This window comes from Myxocyprinus asiaticus, chromosome 35 (genome assembly GCF_019703515.2).
Source record: "Myxocyprinus asiaticus isolate MX2 ecotype Aquarium Trade chromosome 35, UBuf_Myxa_2, whole genome shotgun sequence".
NCBI classification, from domain to species: Eukaryota; Metazoa; Chordata; class Actinopteri; order Cypriniformes; family Catostomidae; genus Myxocyprinus; species Myxocyprinus asiaticus.
This window is the reverse complement of record NC_059378.1, coordinates 27,304,188-27,321,592: the sequence shown is the minus strand read 5'-3', so window position 1 is coordinate 27,321,592 and position 17,405 is coordinate 27,304,188. Positions and strand designations below refer to the sequence as shown.

At 37.4% G+C, this 17,405-nt stretch overlaps 1 protein-coding gene across 9 annotated transcripts in view; it reads right to left on the bottom strand.

Moving 5' to 3' along the window:
• The window catches only part of LOC127425930 (plasma membrane calcium-transporting ATPase 2-like), a 396,733-nt gene that overhangs the window by 26,306 nt on the left and 353,022 nt on the right, over positions 1 to 17,405 (bottom strand). For all 9 annotated transcript variants that reach the window (XM_051672265.1, XM_051672268.1, XM_051672266.1 and 6 more), the window contains 3 exons: positions 9,210 to 9,297; positions 6,896 to 7,002; positions 2,809 to 3,000 (listed from right to left, as the gene is read on the bottom strand). In XM_051672265.1, the coding sequence (XP_051528225.1) occupies positions 2,809 to 3,000; positions 6,896 to 7,002; positions 9,210 to 9,297 (387 nt within the window). The remainder of the gene's footprint in view (positions 1 to 2,808; positions 3,001 to 6,895; positions 7,003 to 9,209; positions 9,298 to 17,405) is intronic.

Below are 17,405 nucleotides of genomic sequence, written 5' to 3'. Positions count from 1 at the left end.
CAGTATTTACACATAATTTTCCTTCCTCATGATGCCATCTATTTTGTGAAGTGCACCAGTCCCTCCTGCAGCAAAGCACCCCCACAACATGATTCTGCCAACCCATGCTTCAAGGTTGGGATGGTGTTCTTCAGCTTGCAAGCCTCACCCTTTTCCTCCAAACATAACAATGGTCATTATGGCCAAACAGTTCAGTTTTTGTTTCATTAGACCAGAGGACATTTCTCCAAAAAGTAATATCTTTGTCCCCATGTGCACTTGCAAACTGTAGTCTGGCTTTTTTATGGTGGTTTTGGAAAAGTGGCTTCTTCCTTGCTGAGCAGCCTATGTCGATATAGAACTCCTTTTACTGTGGATATAGATACTTGTCTACCTGTTTCTTCCAGCATCTTCACAAGTTCCTTTGCTGTTGTACTGGGATTGATTTGCACTTTTCGCACCAAACTACATTCATCTCTAGGAGACAGAATATGTCTCCTTCCTGAGAGGAATGATGGCTGCGTGGGTCCCATGGTGTTTATATTTGCGTACTATTGTTTGAACAGATGAACGTGGTAACTTCAGGCATTTGGAAATTGTTCCCAAGGATGAACCAGACTTGTGGAGGTCAACAATTTTTTTTCTGAGGTCTTGGCTGATTTCTTTTAATTTTCCAATGATGTCAAGCAAAGAGGCACTGAGTTTGAAGGTAGGCCTTAAAATATGCACAAGGTGACACACACAGATTTAAATGAGATGTGGCAATTAAAGGTTAATTTCCCACACCTGTGGCTTTTTAAATTGCAATTAGTGTCTGTGTATAAATAGTCAATGAGTTTGTTAGCTCTCACGTGGATGCACTGAGCATGCTAGATACTGAGCCATGGGGAGCAGAAAAGAACTGTCAAAAGACCTGCGTAACAAGGTAATGGAACTTTATAAAGATGGAAAAGGATTTAAAAAGATATCCAAAGCCTTGAAAATGCCAGTCAGTACTGTTCAATAACTTATTAAGAAGTGAAAATTTGGGGATCTCTTGATACCAAGCCAAGGTCAGGTAGACCAAGAAGGATTTCAGCCACAACTGCCAGAAGAATTGTTCGGGATACAAAGAAAAATACCAGGTAACCTCAAGAGTAATACAGGCTGCTCTGGAAAAAGACGGTGTGGTTGTTTCAAGGAGCACAATACGACGATACTTGAACAAAAATGAGCTGCATGGTCGAGATGCCAGAAAGAAACCTTTACTGCGCCAATGCCATAAAAAAGCCTGGTTACAATATGCGCGACAACACCTTGACACGCCTCGCAGCTTCTGGCACACTGTAATTTGGAGTGACGAGACCAAAATAGAACTTTATGGTCACAACCATAAGCGCTATGTTTGGAGAGGGCCTATAGTGAAAAGAATACCATCCCCACTGTGAAGCATGGTGGTGGCTCACTGATGTTTTGGGGGGGTGTGAGCTCTAAAGGCATGGGGAATCTTGTGAAAACTGATAGCAAGAGGAATGCAGCATGTTATCAGAAAATACTGGCAGACAATTTGCATTCTTCTGCACGAAAGCTGCACATAGGATGCTCTTGGACATTCCAGTATGACAGTGACCCTAAGCACAAGGCCAAGTTGACCCTCCAGTGGTTACAGCAGAAAAAGGTGAAGGTTCTGGGGTGGACATCACAGTCTCCTGACCTTAATATCATTGAGCCACTCTGGGGAGATCTCAAACATGCGGTTCATGCAAGATGACCAAAGGCTTTGCATGACCTGGAGGCATTTTGCCAAGAGGAATGGGCAGCTATACCAGCTATATAAAGTCATCCTTATGCTTGCCCATTTTTCCTGCTTCTAACACATGAAATTCAAGAACTGACTGTTCACTTGCTGCCTAATATATCCCACCCCTTGACAGGTGCCATTGTAACAAGATAATCGATGTTATTCACTTCACCTGTCAGTGGTTTTAATGTTGTGGCTGATCAGCTTATATAGGTTTAGAATGATATGAGGGTGAATAAATGACACATTTTTCATTTTTAATTAAATGGGACCAGTAAAATATGATTCTAATCACTGGTACTAAACTAGATTATTTTATATGGTATTTTTCAGACCAGCTTACCGATATTACAAGCACAAGATATCGTAATATGACTATTTATACCCCCAAATAGAGATCTTACTCATTATCTTAGTGCAAGTTTGAGTTTCCATTTTCATCCTATGAAAACATAACCTCTCTGGAAGTTCAGTTCTCATAACAGTGACTTCACACAGTCTAGCCTCTGTATAAGTGTTGCACCAATTATTAGGTTAGTGATCCTCTAAGAAATGGAACAATGCTATTTTAGATCTTAGGGATGAAGTCTTTGGCCTTGGCCTAGTAATCTATTATTCTTCTCCAGATAAAATTATCAAAGGTGCCCCTGTGTCTCTACATGGTCTAATTTAAGATTTCAAGGTAGATCGAACCTATCGTCTTTTAAAAGACTTGTAAATAATAGCAGTGGTAGCAGTTTCAATTAAGTAAAATATTTTGGTTCTTGCCATGCAAAACTAGGATTTTTTTCTTGCCTGTTTTATCATCTGATCACTTAGATAAGTAACAGCACACCTCACCTCAACAAGTCGCATGATCTGAGGTATTATCCATATCGGCAGCACAAATGGTGTGGGACGATACTTAGGCTTAGGAGTTTGTTCAAATCGCTAACCTACAATATGAGCAATAGTAATAGTAATCCTTGCCTTAGCTGGCACCCCAAATAAAATACACTCAGAGGTACACCATAGACTGAAAGACTAAGCACATGAGCAGGGACACTAACCTGTGTAATACAGGCTCCGGTGAAAGCGACAATCACAGCCACGACATTAACCGTCAGCTGAAACTGCAGGAACTTTGAGATGCTGTCGTAGACGTTGCGTCCCCACATGACGGCCTTCACAATGCTGGAGAAATTATCATCTGTCAGGATGATGTCAGAAGCCTCTTTAGCCACATCTGTCCCTGCAATTCCCTGGAAAGACACAAGCACTGTCATTTCACTTCAGTGCAATTTGATATTTGTGCACTTATCTACAAAAACTATAAAGGATAACAGAATCTGTCCAGGTGGATTGGAAGTGGGAATGTTACAAACCTGTCAAAAACATGCCCGAGTCATATTACACCAAAAAAAAATAAAAAATAAAATAAAATAAATATATATATATATATATATATATATATATATATATATATATATATATATATAGCTGCGAGCAGCAATTAATGGAGTTCAAGCGGTTTAAGGTCTTTAAGCACATGCGTAAAAAGGTATTATGTTTTATTAAGCAAGCATGTAACCACCTAGAGCATAGATGGAATAGACCATTTACAGCCAATACAGGCAATTTACTATGGAAATAAATGTTTTTTAAAAAAAGTTTGCATGCTTCTTTAGAATTATATGTTGCACGTGCTCACCTAGTTTCGTGAAATGTTGACTTTTCTTTTAGGATTTATAGGCTTTTGAGTATATTTGCCATGCCCATTTTCTAAATGACCCTGTTATAGCTATCCAAAGAGTAAAATTCCATATTTATTTGATAACTATTGACCTAAAGAGTCCAGAGAATTGTATTGCATTGGTTTTATTGAGTCTGAGTGAAAAACCTAGGACCAGTTCGCAAAAGTAGGTTTTTTACATAATCGTGAATATTTAATGAACAATTTGATTGACAGCAGTGGTTCTTGCGTAAAACTCGTTAGTGCCAATCAGTGTCCGATTTCTTTCAAATTTCTCACAGACCTCTAGGGCCAGGACTCGAACAGGCCCACCGAGTTTTGTGCCAATCGGCCTCCGATAACCTTGTCTAATAGGTGCTCACATTTCATTGGCCGATGGTGGCCATGTTTTTTGAGATACGCCAATATCCTCATAGACAGTCAAGGCACCTTGGACAAAGACACTGCATGCCGATTAACTCAATCAGACTAACGGTTGCGTAGTTAGAGCTGTTTTCATGTTTTTTTTCCTGTTATAGTGCCACCAAGTGGCCAAACTCCGCGTTTTTTTTTTACTGTCACTTCAGATTGAGCTCATACACATGTGTACTGAGATTGGTGAAAATATCTCATTTTGTTTGGGTGTTATAGCCATTTTAGTAAAAATGGCCCGCGCTTTTCGAACATTTTGGCACCCCTTAGCGACCGTGAGTCGGAATTTCAACTTTTTTGATAATTATTGATAATCAGACTCCAGAGTATATTTCTGCACTGGTTTGGTTCCGATCAGGTGAAAAACCTAGGACTAGTTTGCAAAAGTAGGTTTTGAACATTATCTGAAATATGTACCGAATGGTTTGACATATGCCAATGCTTCTTGAGGCAAAGTTGTTTAGAATGAGATGAGCTATCAGATGATATATATTACTTGTGTTTTTTCACAACACTGCATTATATACAACCATTAACACCTTCAGAAATCGTGATAGCACCTCCTAGTGGTCGATGTTTTTAAAACTTTGCACAACCATCTCAGACCAAGAGTCAAATAGGTCTACCAAGTTTCGTTCTGATCGGTCATTGTTAACCTTGTGTAATAGCTGCTGAAATTTGATTGGCCGATGGTGGCCATGTTTTTCAACATACGTGAATGTCCATATACACAATGATGGCAGTTGAGACAAAGACAATGTATGCAAATTTTGAAGTCAATAGGATTAACGGTTTCATAGTTACAGCCAATTTCATGGTTTTTTTGGTATTATAGCGCCACCATGTTGCAAAACCACACCAACTTTTCTGGGCGACCAAAGATTGACCTCTTACATAAGCATGCCAAGTTTGGTTAAGATATCTCATTTCCTTCAAGAGTTATAGCCATTTACGTAAAATTGTTCTGATGTTCCAATGTTTTCGCATACCGTAGCTAGCTCGAGTCGAAAGTTCAAACTTTTTTTGGTAACTTTTGATAATGAGACTCCATAGAATCGTTTGGCACTGGTTTGGTCCCGAACAGACGAAAAACCTAGGACTAGTTCGCAAAAGTAGGTTTTATGAAAAATCCAAGATGGCAGAAAATTTTTATAGGCGGAAATGAAATATGCAATATATGTTTTGTTTGGTTTGAGCCAAGGATTCCAATGGTATGAAGTCTACGACAAACGGTCTAGAAGTTATGAGCAGTTTCACATTTTTGATCGCCCTATTGACCGATTTGGCCGAGTCCGTGTTTCTGAGAATACTACTACCATCTGACCAAGTTACAAGTCTCTAGGCCTTACGGTTTGCTCTGCCCAATCCGTTTTATGGCGGAATAATAATAATAATATAATAATAATAATAAAATTCTTAACAATTACAATAGGGTTTCAGCACTAAGCGCTTGAACCCCTAATAAAAATCTTAACAATTACTATAGGGTTTCAGCGCTAAGCGTTGAACCCCTAATAATAATAATAATAATAATAATAATACAAATCTTAACAATTACAATAGGGGTTCAAGCGCTTAGCGCAATAGGGTTTCTGCGTTAAGCGCTTGAACCGCTAAAAATCTTAACAATTACAATAGGGTTTCAGCACTAAGCGCTTGAACCCCTAAAACAAAAAAAACAAAAGAAAGAAATTAGAAATTATACTTAGTTTGAAAATAATTTTTAGGACCAATACAATTTGTTGCATTGTGACATTATTTTCATGACAATCAAACACATTTTCTCCCCAATTCTCATTACTGTAATATATTTTTTAAAAATTAATTCTCACTGTTGTAATGTGGGAAAAAAAAATATTTATTATCCAAATCATAAAAGTATTGGTGGGTAGTTCACACATAACGTGTCCATGAATTAGTTATCAACATCAAGATTTTAGGTTAAGATTTATGTGAATGGGAAAGTGAAGAGCCTGGAACTGGTCACAATTTCTTTTAAGATTTTAGAAGAAAAAAGTCTTAAATTGACTTTTTCCCTTTATAAAATGCTGCATGCACAATAATTATACAAGAATTAGCAAAATGCTGTTTAAAATAGTTTTAGATGGAATATAGCATGTCTTCCCACAACTTCCCACAAGTATCTTTATGTCTACCTACATACATCATGGTAGTATTTTTTGTATTGCCTTTAATATCTGCTGATAAAAAAAAAGAAATATATATATATATATATATATATTTTTTTTTTTTTTTTTTCTGTTCTTTTTCATTTGTTTAAATATTGTGAAAATAATGTTGCAAAAAAGAAATGGTCCTAGGAAACTTGATTAATTTTGTTTATGCAGAATATGATTTTATCTCTCATTTTATTTACCTGCGGGGAGAAGAATTAACTATAAAAAAATCAAACCAAAATCCAAACACATACAGTACATAGACAGTGAGTAATATTAAACTGCATAAATAACGTCCCAAATTCTATTACCGTCTAGGTAAACACAAGTGTTTCTTTCTGTCAACATTCTTGTTTTCCTCTCCACACAATGTGTTTGTGATTTTTTTAAAGACTAGCAAGAAGAACTGTTCTCCCTTAAGACAAGGCTGAGAGAAATATTATTGTAAATACCACAGAAAGGAAACTGCCTGCAGGCAGCCCTTGACAGTTTGATATACAGGAAAATAAGAATATGCTCTTCACTGCCACAATTAACTTGTGAAAATAGAAATTGTGGTGTGGTGCTGGCACAAGCTGCATTTTTTTTGCAAGTCACTTGACGCATGCTATAAAAACAGCCACAAAATTAGATAGCATCGCACTAGGGGGTGCTTTTGTCTTATTTTTGAGCCACATGGCATGATTTTGCATGCTGCAGAAATGAGGACAGCCTGAGCAGCTTGAGAAGAAGCAGACTAAAAGAATGGAATTACAACATCACAGACTGCTTTTCTGCAGCTCTTTTGGATGAATTTGGGAGTGTATCACTTCTCACCATGGCAAAACCGACATCTGCTTTCTTGAGGGCCGGTCCGTCATTGGTTCCATCACCAGTTACAGCAACCACTTGCCGCTGGTCCACCAAAGTGCTATCGATAATACCTGTCAAACAGTTAGATCATACAGTATTGACCACTTTCAAACCATGTCATTTTTTTCGACAGATGCTTAACCTCAGGAGGTCAAATTAAATGTCTTATGAGCTTTTTCATTTCATTTTGCAACAAGTTAATTAAAACTTACTACAATTAATTGAATTATATGTCAAGACCTCTGAGGTGGGACAGGCCAAAATTTAGGGATGGGCGATACCACAAATTTTTTTCTCGATCCGATATCAAGTACTTTTAAGCCAATATCGCAGATATCGATACCAATACCGATACCTCTTTTAAATATGTTTTTATGAATTCTTTGGATAAAATTAGTAACTTAACTTGGCTGCTTTGTTTACCCTTTAAAAATTATATAGTAATTTTATTTATTTTAAGTATAAGCCACATATAAAACCACAACATTAACCATTGATATTATTATATGGTTACTATTATGCTGTAATAAAACCATGGTTAATTGTATCAAAACCTTGGTTACTGCCAAAAAAACAAAAACATGGTTACTACAGTCGTGGTTACTAGTCATGGTTAATACAATATTACTACAGTGAATCCATGGTAAGTTTCATAAGGGTATCATTTATTAACGAGGATTACAGATCATTAACAATGTTTTAACAACTCTGAATTTAAATAAACCTGTAAAAATGGTCACACAATTCCATTATAATAAATGTCACGTCTAGGTTTGTCATTACTTAGTGTGAATAACTCCAGATGCTGATTTTCTGTCATTATCTCAGGAAAGCACTGCTCTCTCTTTGAACGAGCGCTATGACTGAAAGGGTGAGCGCTGTCTCTGACTGCTAGTGTATTTTAGCATTTCTATATAGTTCTGGTGCCATGCAACTATTCAATAATATAATTAGTTTTTTCCACTTCGAAGATTATGAGATGCATTAATATTCATGTTATCTAAATAATAAGATCACTAGTTAAAAAAAAAACTAAAAACTTCAGAATCGATATTATTATGTGAGGATCGATATTCTTGATACCACATCAGTATCGAAGTATCGATACTTTATTATTGATCCACACATCCCTAACAAAATCTCAATTTCAAGGGGCAATACAGACATTTAATGTGTTTTAAACTAGCACATTTTCATGCTTTGCTACTCTTAAGATAGATAATAGTTTATTATATACATATATAATAGTGCTCACAATAAAAACATTGGAGTGCCTCTAATATAAAAAAATAATAATAATAGGACACAAAAGTTTACTCTTGTAGACAAAAGTTCCACTAATTTTCAAGCTCTTTGATTATCTGTGATGATCAAGAGATGACATCTATGATAAACCTAATTAAATATGCTATTGTTGTAATTACAGTGCAACATTTACTGTACTTACGGTATGTTAATTATCCTGTAACTTCAGCCATTATAAGTCTTCTGTAACCAACACAACACAGAGATCTGATTCCAGATCAGTTTACAAAGACACTGCAGCTATTGTGGGCAAATGTCAATGCTCATGTACTACAGTAGATGTAGTAGATCTTTTCTGACTTTCCCTAATAACGTCACTCCATGTTCATCAGCTAGTCTGAAGTGTTCTATAACAATATTAGATTGTATAATTGATATTGACTGCCGTCATTATACATTTAGTCTCTTAGCAGATTCTCTTCTTAAAGAGAGCAGTTTAGAAGAAAGTACATTATATTGTTTTATGACAATTTCCTAAGATGGTAGCTTACTCAGATAATAAGACTAACTATATATTATTTTCTGAAGACAATTGACATTGCTTAGGTGTTCTGGGTGCTTGTTGGGGTGTTCTGAGGTGTTGCTAGTCTGTATATTCTAGTCTCTAGATTTGAACTGAGGTGCCAGAGTTTTAAACGTAGGGTTTGTTTGTTTGTTGTTGTTGTTGTTTTTTTTTTTTTTTTTTGTTTTTTGTTTTTTTTTTTCAAATCCCCAACCCAACTTATTGGAAATAGTAGTATTATACATGATATCAAATACGATGTATAATAATAACCTCAAATTCCACTTAGACTACTAACTGCAAACATTCAACCAACACATTTGTATTTTGGAGAGAACGGTTTGTTGTTTGAGGAAATCGATGATTTGTTTTTAAATCAATGCGAGCATAAGTTCTAAAGAAGGCTCTATCTAAAATGTAATGGATGAGTTTGCTGTTTTGATGGTAAATGTCTCATGTGAAGTCACACACCTTTGACCAGTGTGTGTTTGTCTGTCGGTGAAGATCTGGCCAGCACTCGCAGTTTGGGCCACACTTTATCAATGCGTTCCTGCTCAACCTGCAAGACACAATAAACAGCTGCTAGGAACAGATATCAATTACAATACATTTTCATTACAGCTGCTCAAAGGTCTCTATACACCTGTGTAATGCAATACATAAAACAATAGTAAATAATATGAAAAGTGTATTTGGCCATAACATACAATATGTTTTGTGTTATAATGAGTGTAAACATTCATCAGAGAAGACAGAAAATGCAGAAAATTGCAATTACATTAACTGTAAATTATTCTAAAAATACACAGTGTGTATTATTCAAATGTGGGTAGCTCATTACTTAAAGACTGGCCACTTAACAGATGTTCAATAACTGTCTACATAAATAACAGCAGTGCATTTCTTACAGCGAGTACAAATGCCACTAATGTAATCACAACATAATAAAATAGCCAATAAATTATCACAGTATTGGAATGCAACAACACCGCAGTCACGGACTAGTTTGGGGTTGAACACACATGACAAGTTCTTGCATGTGTCTCTGCAGTTTTTTTAATTATCGGTGTAAATATGTGGTAAATGGATGTCTCACGCTGTGACTGCCATGTTTTTAAGAGGTCATGTAAAGTTAAAAGAAGCTAAAATGTTCTATTTTTGAAAACAATAATGGAACATGTGTGAACAATCCCTTACACTGCACAATGTTGCCAAATATCAATCCATTGTAGTTACACTGATTTTTTCATCCAAAAAAAAAATAAATTTTTTTTTATATATATATATATATATCAGTTCATAAAGACAATTACTTGAATACACCTCTCTCAATTTCTGAATTAAAAGTAATTTAGACATTTTTGTATGAAATGAAGTCAAAAGTCTAGGTGGTGTAACTGTCCTAAGATTATGCTTTTTTCATATATTATTTTAAGATTACTAGTAGTGAAGCAGTTTTGTTGTAAAATATGACTTATATTTGAAAAGATTAAAATACACCAAATCAAAGTCAGTGAGGTGTAACATCATTTTGCCATTTTGTTGTCATGTACAAGAAAACCATAACCAGGAAATTATATCACAGAGAGGACACCTTAAGACCCTCATGGCGAGTCTCAAGGTCAGTAAGTCTCTTAAAAATATCAGATAACTTGAACTTTTTATAACATGGCAATGATCATCATAAGTCAAATGGAATAACCCAAAGAAAACATCTTGGTTACAACGGTAACTTTGCTTCACTAAAAAAGGAGGGAATGAGATACTGTGTCAGTAGCTGATGCTAGGAAACTCCTCCCTGGAGTGATGATCTCTGTTGCACATATGGAATCACACTGTGGTAAACAATCGGACCAGATGACTTCCAGGAGCCAGTTTATGACAGAGCCCTTCCCTAACTGTCAAGGCAAAGAACAGTGGCTCCATTTTGATTGGATCATGGCAGGAACAACACAAATAAAATGCCAAGCACAGCCATCAGATAAGCTGCTAGGACAACTGCCAAACACCCCTCACAAGGAAGGAAAGAATGTCCAATACATTGGAAAATACTTCTCATTGGTCCATGAGTGGTTTCTTAGCAACATCTGAAACCCCCATCCTAAGGTTTGACCTAAGGCCAGACGTGAGAAGGACTATAAATATGTTCAAGTCCTCTCGAAGCAGCATTAACTTACCATGTTGCAAAAGCTGAAACAAAGAAAGACAAATCTTTACACACAAACTTTTATTCCTAACATGGACAACACATCCATTAAGTGTTTGTTCACAGAACTGTTTATGTAAATTGCAGTTCTTCAATTAGCACAATAGTTCAAACAAACTGAACTATGGTGGTATAAATTAATGCATGCATAATATTTAATCTTTTAATAGCATGTTTGGTCTATATATCTTCAGAAAAATGGCAAGACTATTTTTGAAGAAGTTTGGAAAAGGAACAATGCACAGATGAAACTTTAAAGACATTGTTTTAACTATGTACTTTAAAATATGCAAATGTTCCATACAGAAAGGGAGGGTGAGCCACACTGTGTTGGCCCCATCCAATGTCAGCAACCAATCATAACCCTGAAACAAGAAGCGCCAAACTGAAATATCCTCCTTATCAGGAAGGTATAAAGCATTCTTACAACAGCCACACCTTCGTTCTGAGTTCCCGGTTGTTCGAGTTTGGGAGCAATAACAGGATAATTATCAACGTCCTGAGTAACAGTCCAGAGGGTCATTAACAGAATACAAACCATCCAACATGCTAAGTCTCATTCCATGAGAGAGAGGATAACAGATCATCCAACGTTCTTAGTCTCTATCCGAGAGACAGAAGAAGATCGACCAAGTACCAAGTCTCACTACAAGACACTATTGCAACAGCAAGTTCTAGGAATCCCTATACCAGGGATATAACTACAGCAACAAGGTTTAGCTCTGGCAAGCAAACCTTCTCATCAAGATTTGTGCTTCTGCGTGTTCCAGATGATGAATCTTGCACCGACATATGGGCTGTATATCTGCGTGTTTCAGATTGCAAGAACCCTCTCTGTGCTTCCAGGAGATCAGCATTCCTCAGCTCCTTCATGTCCAAGGCTGTTGAAACGGAATCCAGCTCCTTCCCTACTTTAACGTGGACCTGAGCCCCAGTGGAAGATGTCAGCATCACCGAACTCATCGATCGATCAAGGGGAACGTAAATATCACTTCTAAACCTCTTTCCAGAAACCCTGGCATTAGTGTATACTATCAGTTTATGATTTTCTAATGTTCTTTAGATTACATAACCTGTGTATCAAATGTCTTTCAAATAATCTATAAGTTATTTGTTTAATTAAGAATAAGGCTTTCACCTTATTAATTAACAGAGAAACAGCTAATTATCTTTCATAAGATAATAGTCATACTTTGCCATTGCTACATCCAATTCAATCAATTACATATTTCCATCCTATACAGTTTTATTTACCTATTCATTTGTTATCTTTTAGCATATTAGAATCATTTTGTAGTTTTGTTAGTTATTCTTGTATATATTTTTGAAAATAAAACTCATTTTATTAAAACTGTGTGTTCCTTGTGTTGATGATACAGAACAGCTCTAAAGGTTAGGCTGAATTTTTTAATCCTTCAGATTAATCAGATGACCAACTCCCTCTAATTTGCATATTTATTTTACTGTTAAGGTGAAACTCCTTAGCTGGTGCCCCGAGAGTGGAGAGAGGGTCTGTCTGATATTAATAATCACACACACATACACCTTAAGTGAAGAGTGATACAAAAATCACACATATTTTGGTGTTTTGTGTGAGGCCCAGTTCATTTCAATTGGTGCCAGGGTGATTCTCACTACAACGCCATTGGCAGATGGGGATGGCGCTCTGGCACTTATGCACGCGTCATTGCGAGCATATAAACTGGATCAAAGTGCCATTTTGTCAGGATTGTTTGAATTGAAGGGAGGAATCATCTCAGGTCCCTTAACAACAAGACATCAATAGTGCGGCATGCGTACACTGCATCCCATTTCCACGGGTTTGCATTTGTGCTGAAAACAATACAACAATGCCACTAGCCAGTCCGGGTTGTGAAAACAATGATAAGAAGCTCTCCTTTGCATTGCAATGGGAAGAGAAAGAAAGTACCAAAGTCAAAGACCTGCAGTATATTACAATGACACTAGCCAAAACATTGACGCATCAGCCCTGCTTCGCAGTCAAAATCTTGGAAACATCCAAGTTATTAAATATGGTGAAGGTGTTAGGGGAAGCCCAGCCTGCTGCCAGCCAGATATACTCCAAAGAGTCACCCTTAGCCCAAGCCTAGGAGGAGGCCATGCTCCTGGTGGAATGAGCTTTTTTTTCTTTTTTTTCTTATTCCCAATTTGGAATGCCCAATTCCCAATTTAAGTCCTCATGGTTGCATAGTGATTCGCCTCAATCCAGGTGGCGGAGGACGAATCCCAGCTGCCTCTGCATCTGAGACTGTCAATCCACGCATCTTATCACATGGCTTCATGCCATCCACCGCACAACTCACCATGTGCCCCACCGAGAACAAACCGCATTATAGCGACCACGAGCAGGTTACCCCATGTGACTCTACCCTCCCTAGCAACCGGGCCAATTGGGTTGCTTAGGAGACCTGGCTGGAATCACTCAGCATGCCCTGGGATTCGAACTGGCGAACTCCAGGGGTGGTAGCCAGCGTCTTTACCACTGAGCAACCCAGGCCCCGGTGGAATGAGCTTTAAGACCCATGGGGCACTGTCTGCCTTGCGAATCGTTAGCATGAGCAGTGGCATCAGCAATTCAGTGAGAAAGTCTTTGCTTGGAAAAGTCTAAACCAATTGTGCAGCCTCCAAAGCAGACAAAAAGCTGATCTTACAGCCTGAATTGACGTGTTCGCTAACGCCATTACAAGACAAAGCATGTGCAGCCTCTTAGCCTCGTCCGACTAAAATTGAGGATAAGAGAATTCCTGCGAGGTGAACCTGAGCCTTGAAATGAATGGCCAATTCCTTGCACACAAAACCTTCCCTATGCTTAAAAACAGCTTTAGACAAGCCTGGTCCAAACTCTAAGCAAGAGTCTTGACTGACAAGGCCAAAAGGTCAATAACATATTTGATTGAAGCCAAAGCAAGTAGCAGCACAGTCTTCAATGAGGGTATGTGTAAGCTTACCATGTCTAATGGCTCGAATGGGAAACATGTAAGTGCATTTAACACCAGCGCTAAGAACCAGACCTGGACAGTAGCGGAGCAAGAGGGTCTCAGCCATCTAGCTCCTCAAAACTTACTGACCAAAGGGTGTTTTCCAACTGACAAACCACCCAGAGGATCATGCCCCTTCGCGATGGCAGTGACATACACCTTCCAAACACTCTTTTTTTTTTTTTTTTTGCAACTGTTTTATTGATTTTTTAATTTGACATACAGAAAAACAAGAATACAAAACAAAAAGCAACCCTACAATCTAGAACCCACCCCAAACCTACCCCAGCCTTGGTAGACACCAAGGATATAGAAACAAGATACATACAAAAAATCTAGATACAAAATAAATAAACAAAATAAATAAATGTATAAATAAAACTAAGAAAACCAAAAATAAGAGTTTACAAAGATGATAAAAATGTTTACAGAATCAAAAGCAGCATACCACATATTCACAGTCTTAGCATAGGACCCATGTATACGAGATGTTGAGAGTTCCATCAATATAATATCTAGTAAATATACAGTCCACGTTTGTCTGTCCATTGTGTGAGGAGGATTCCAGCAGTTGACTAACATTTTTTTTTGCTGCTGTGAGGGCAGCCAACAGTAAGATTCTTTGTCGAACGGATAAGTTCCCCAAAGTCATTCAAGAAGAAAAGGTGTGGGGTCAAACATAAATCAGTGTCCAACAGATATGTTAAATCCTGTGAGAGCTGAGTCCAAAAAGGTGTGAGAGAGGGACACTCCCAAAAAAAAGAAAAAATGCAAATACATGCCCTGGGATCCTTGAGAACATAAATTACACTTAGGAGAGGGAGACAAATTCATATAGTCACGTTCAGCGGGGTCAAGTAAACCCTATGTAGTAATTTCCAATGTATCATTTGGTGATTAGGGTTCTTTGAGGACAGCTTAAACATCTCCCATACCTGATCAGAAAATAAATCATCCACATCAGCATAAAGATCCTTAGCCCAAACAGTTAATAGACAAGGGTTTGTAGGAATGTTCAAGAAGGTATAGATATATAACTGAAACAGAAGAGGGAGATCCCTCAGAAGGAAGAATTAGTTTGCGCAAAGGATGAGTAGGTACCCCATATGCCCGCAGGGCTGATCTAATACGCAAAAACATAAAAAAAGAAGTACCTGGTAAATTATATTGTGCTTTAATGTTCTGGAAGGATTTAAGGCCATTATCATCATAAATATCACCCAAAGTAATTACTTTGTTACGTGTCCATTGCGGACAGTGAAGGAACATTGCCTGACAAAAAAATTATTATTGTGAAAAATAGGCGAATGACTGTGCCAGATTGTGCCTTGTTGTGATTACCTTTCGACATCCCTCCAAATGGAGAGGAGATGTGTTACAATAGGACCAAACCGTAATTTACACCGCCTAAGCGGGACCCACAAAGAATTATGTTTCCATTCATATGGGGAGACGATAGATTCCTCAATCGCTCTCCATGACACCTGTCATGTGTATTTTGTTGATTCATGTCTTTTATTTTGAAATGTTTAGTTCCTGTTTCCCTTGTCATGCGATTTCTGTTTTCCCTCCATGTTCATGTGTCATGTTTTCATTGGTTTATTGTTTAATTATCTTGTTATCAGTTCTGTTTGTTCATTGGTTTATGTTCCCCCATGTCCATGTATTTAAGCCTCATGTTTTCCATTGTGTCTTGGTCAAGTATTTAATGAATGTGAGTATAGATGTTTATGTCAGGCCACGTTTCTGTCAAGCCAAGTTTATATCAAGTCAGGTTTATGTCAAGTTCATGTTTATGTTTATGTTTAGTTCACATGTATAGTTAGGGCATTCACTTTTGTAAATAAACTGCACTTGGGTTCTTCATCTTCACGTCATCTTCGTCATTGCCATCACTGTCAGCAGCCAACATCGTTACAACACCGAAGCATCAGGATCAAACCAGATTGATAAAGGACAAGGGTGAAGGCTTGAGCGTATAGTCTAAAGTTGGGGAAAGACAGACCTCCCTGTGATCTGCAATGCTGTAAGGTAAGCAACTTGATTTGAGGATGTTTCCCATCCCATATATAACGAGAAACACACAATCAAGTTTTTTCCAATAACCAGGAGGTGGAGATATAGGAATCATTGATGAAAAGAAATTAATATGAGGAAGGACATTCATTTTAATAACCGATACACGAGCATGAAAAGAAGTAGTGAGAAATCTGAGGATATCTTAGCTAAAATCTCCTCGCAAATGATCCTAGGCGGAACGACATTTAATATAACCTGTCTAGTCATAATGAACCAACCCAGTCATAAATCCCTCCAAACGCCGGGCCAGCACTTTGGCATACAACTTAACATCGTCCCGATCAGAGAAAGTGGCTGGTAGCTGGAGCAGGAAGTCAGATCTTTGTCTTTCTTTAAAAGGAGAGAATAATAGCTATATTAATAGATGGGTGAAATGATCCTTGAGCAACTGAAAAATGTATCATATCCAACATTAGAGGGCCTAAGTCAGACCAGAAAGTTGTACACAGTTTGACTGGTATACCATCTAGGCCAGGGGATTTACCCTTGTTCATAGACCTGATTGCTGACTCCAGCTCCTGGAGAGAGATCGGTTCGGCCAGCTGTTCAGAATCCGAATCCGAAAGTTGAGGTAAATCAAGGTTGGACAGAAAGGGTGTAAAAGATTCAGGCACACCACCAGAAGTAGAAGTATAAAGATCAGAATAAAAAGAACAAAAAGTGGTATTAACCCTCTGGGGTCTGAGGGTGTTTTGGGCCCCTGGAGGAGTTTTGACATGCCTTGATATTTGTGCTTTTTTCAGTTGCTTAAAAACATATTAATGGCTAAAGTCTGATAACACTGTATTCAGCACAAACTGGGCTACAATAATATGTAAACAACATGTATGTACATGTTTGTATTTTTGAGAAAATAATGTTTATGCATGGTTTTTGAAAAAACACAAATTTTAAGCCACTGAAATAAGGCCATATATCACATACTAAACATTTGTTCACAAGACATTTGAGAACTGGATCTTGTAGCCTAGAGTTTTTGCTACAGAAATGATGTGAAACCCATCCTGATCACTTATTCATACAAAACAATATAGTCATTTAACTTTTGTAAGACACTTTTAGTGTTAGAAAGGCTATATGCAAGGAGGCGTGGATGATCATGAATATTGATGTTATTCACACCTGAGAAGACAAAGACCCCTCCCCTGAGAGAGAATGAATGTGAGGAGACTTAATGATTGAATGTATTTAAGTTTAAGTTAAAAGAAGTAATCTGACTATACATTTTCTTTATATAAAGACTTTACTTAAGAACTTTAGACCTACACTACTGTTTAAAAGTTTTAGATTTGTAAGATTTTTTAATGTTTTTAAAAGAAGTCTCTTCTGCTCTCCAAGGCTGCATTTATTTGATCCAAAATACAGCAAAAACAGTGATATTGT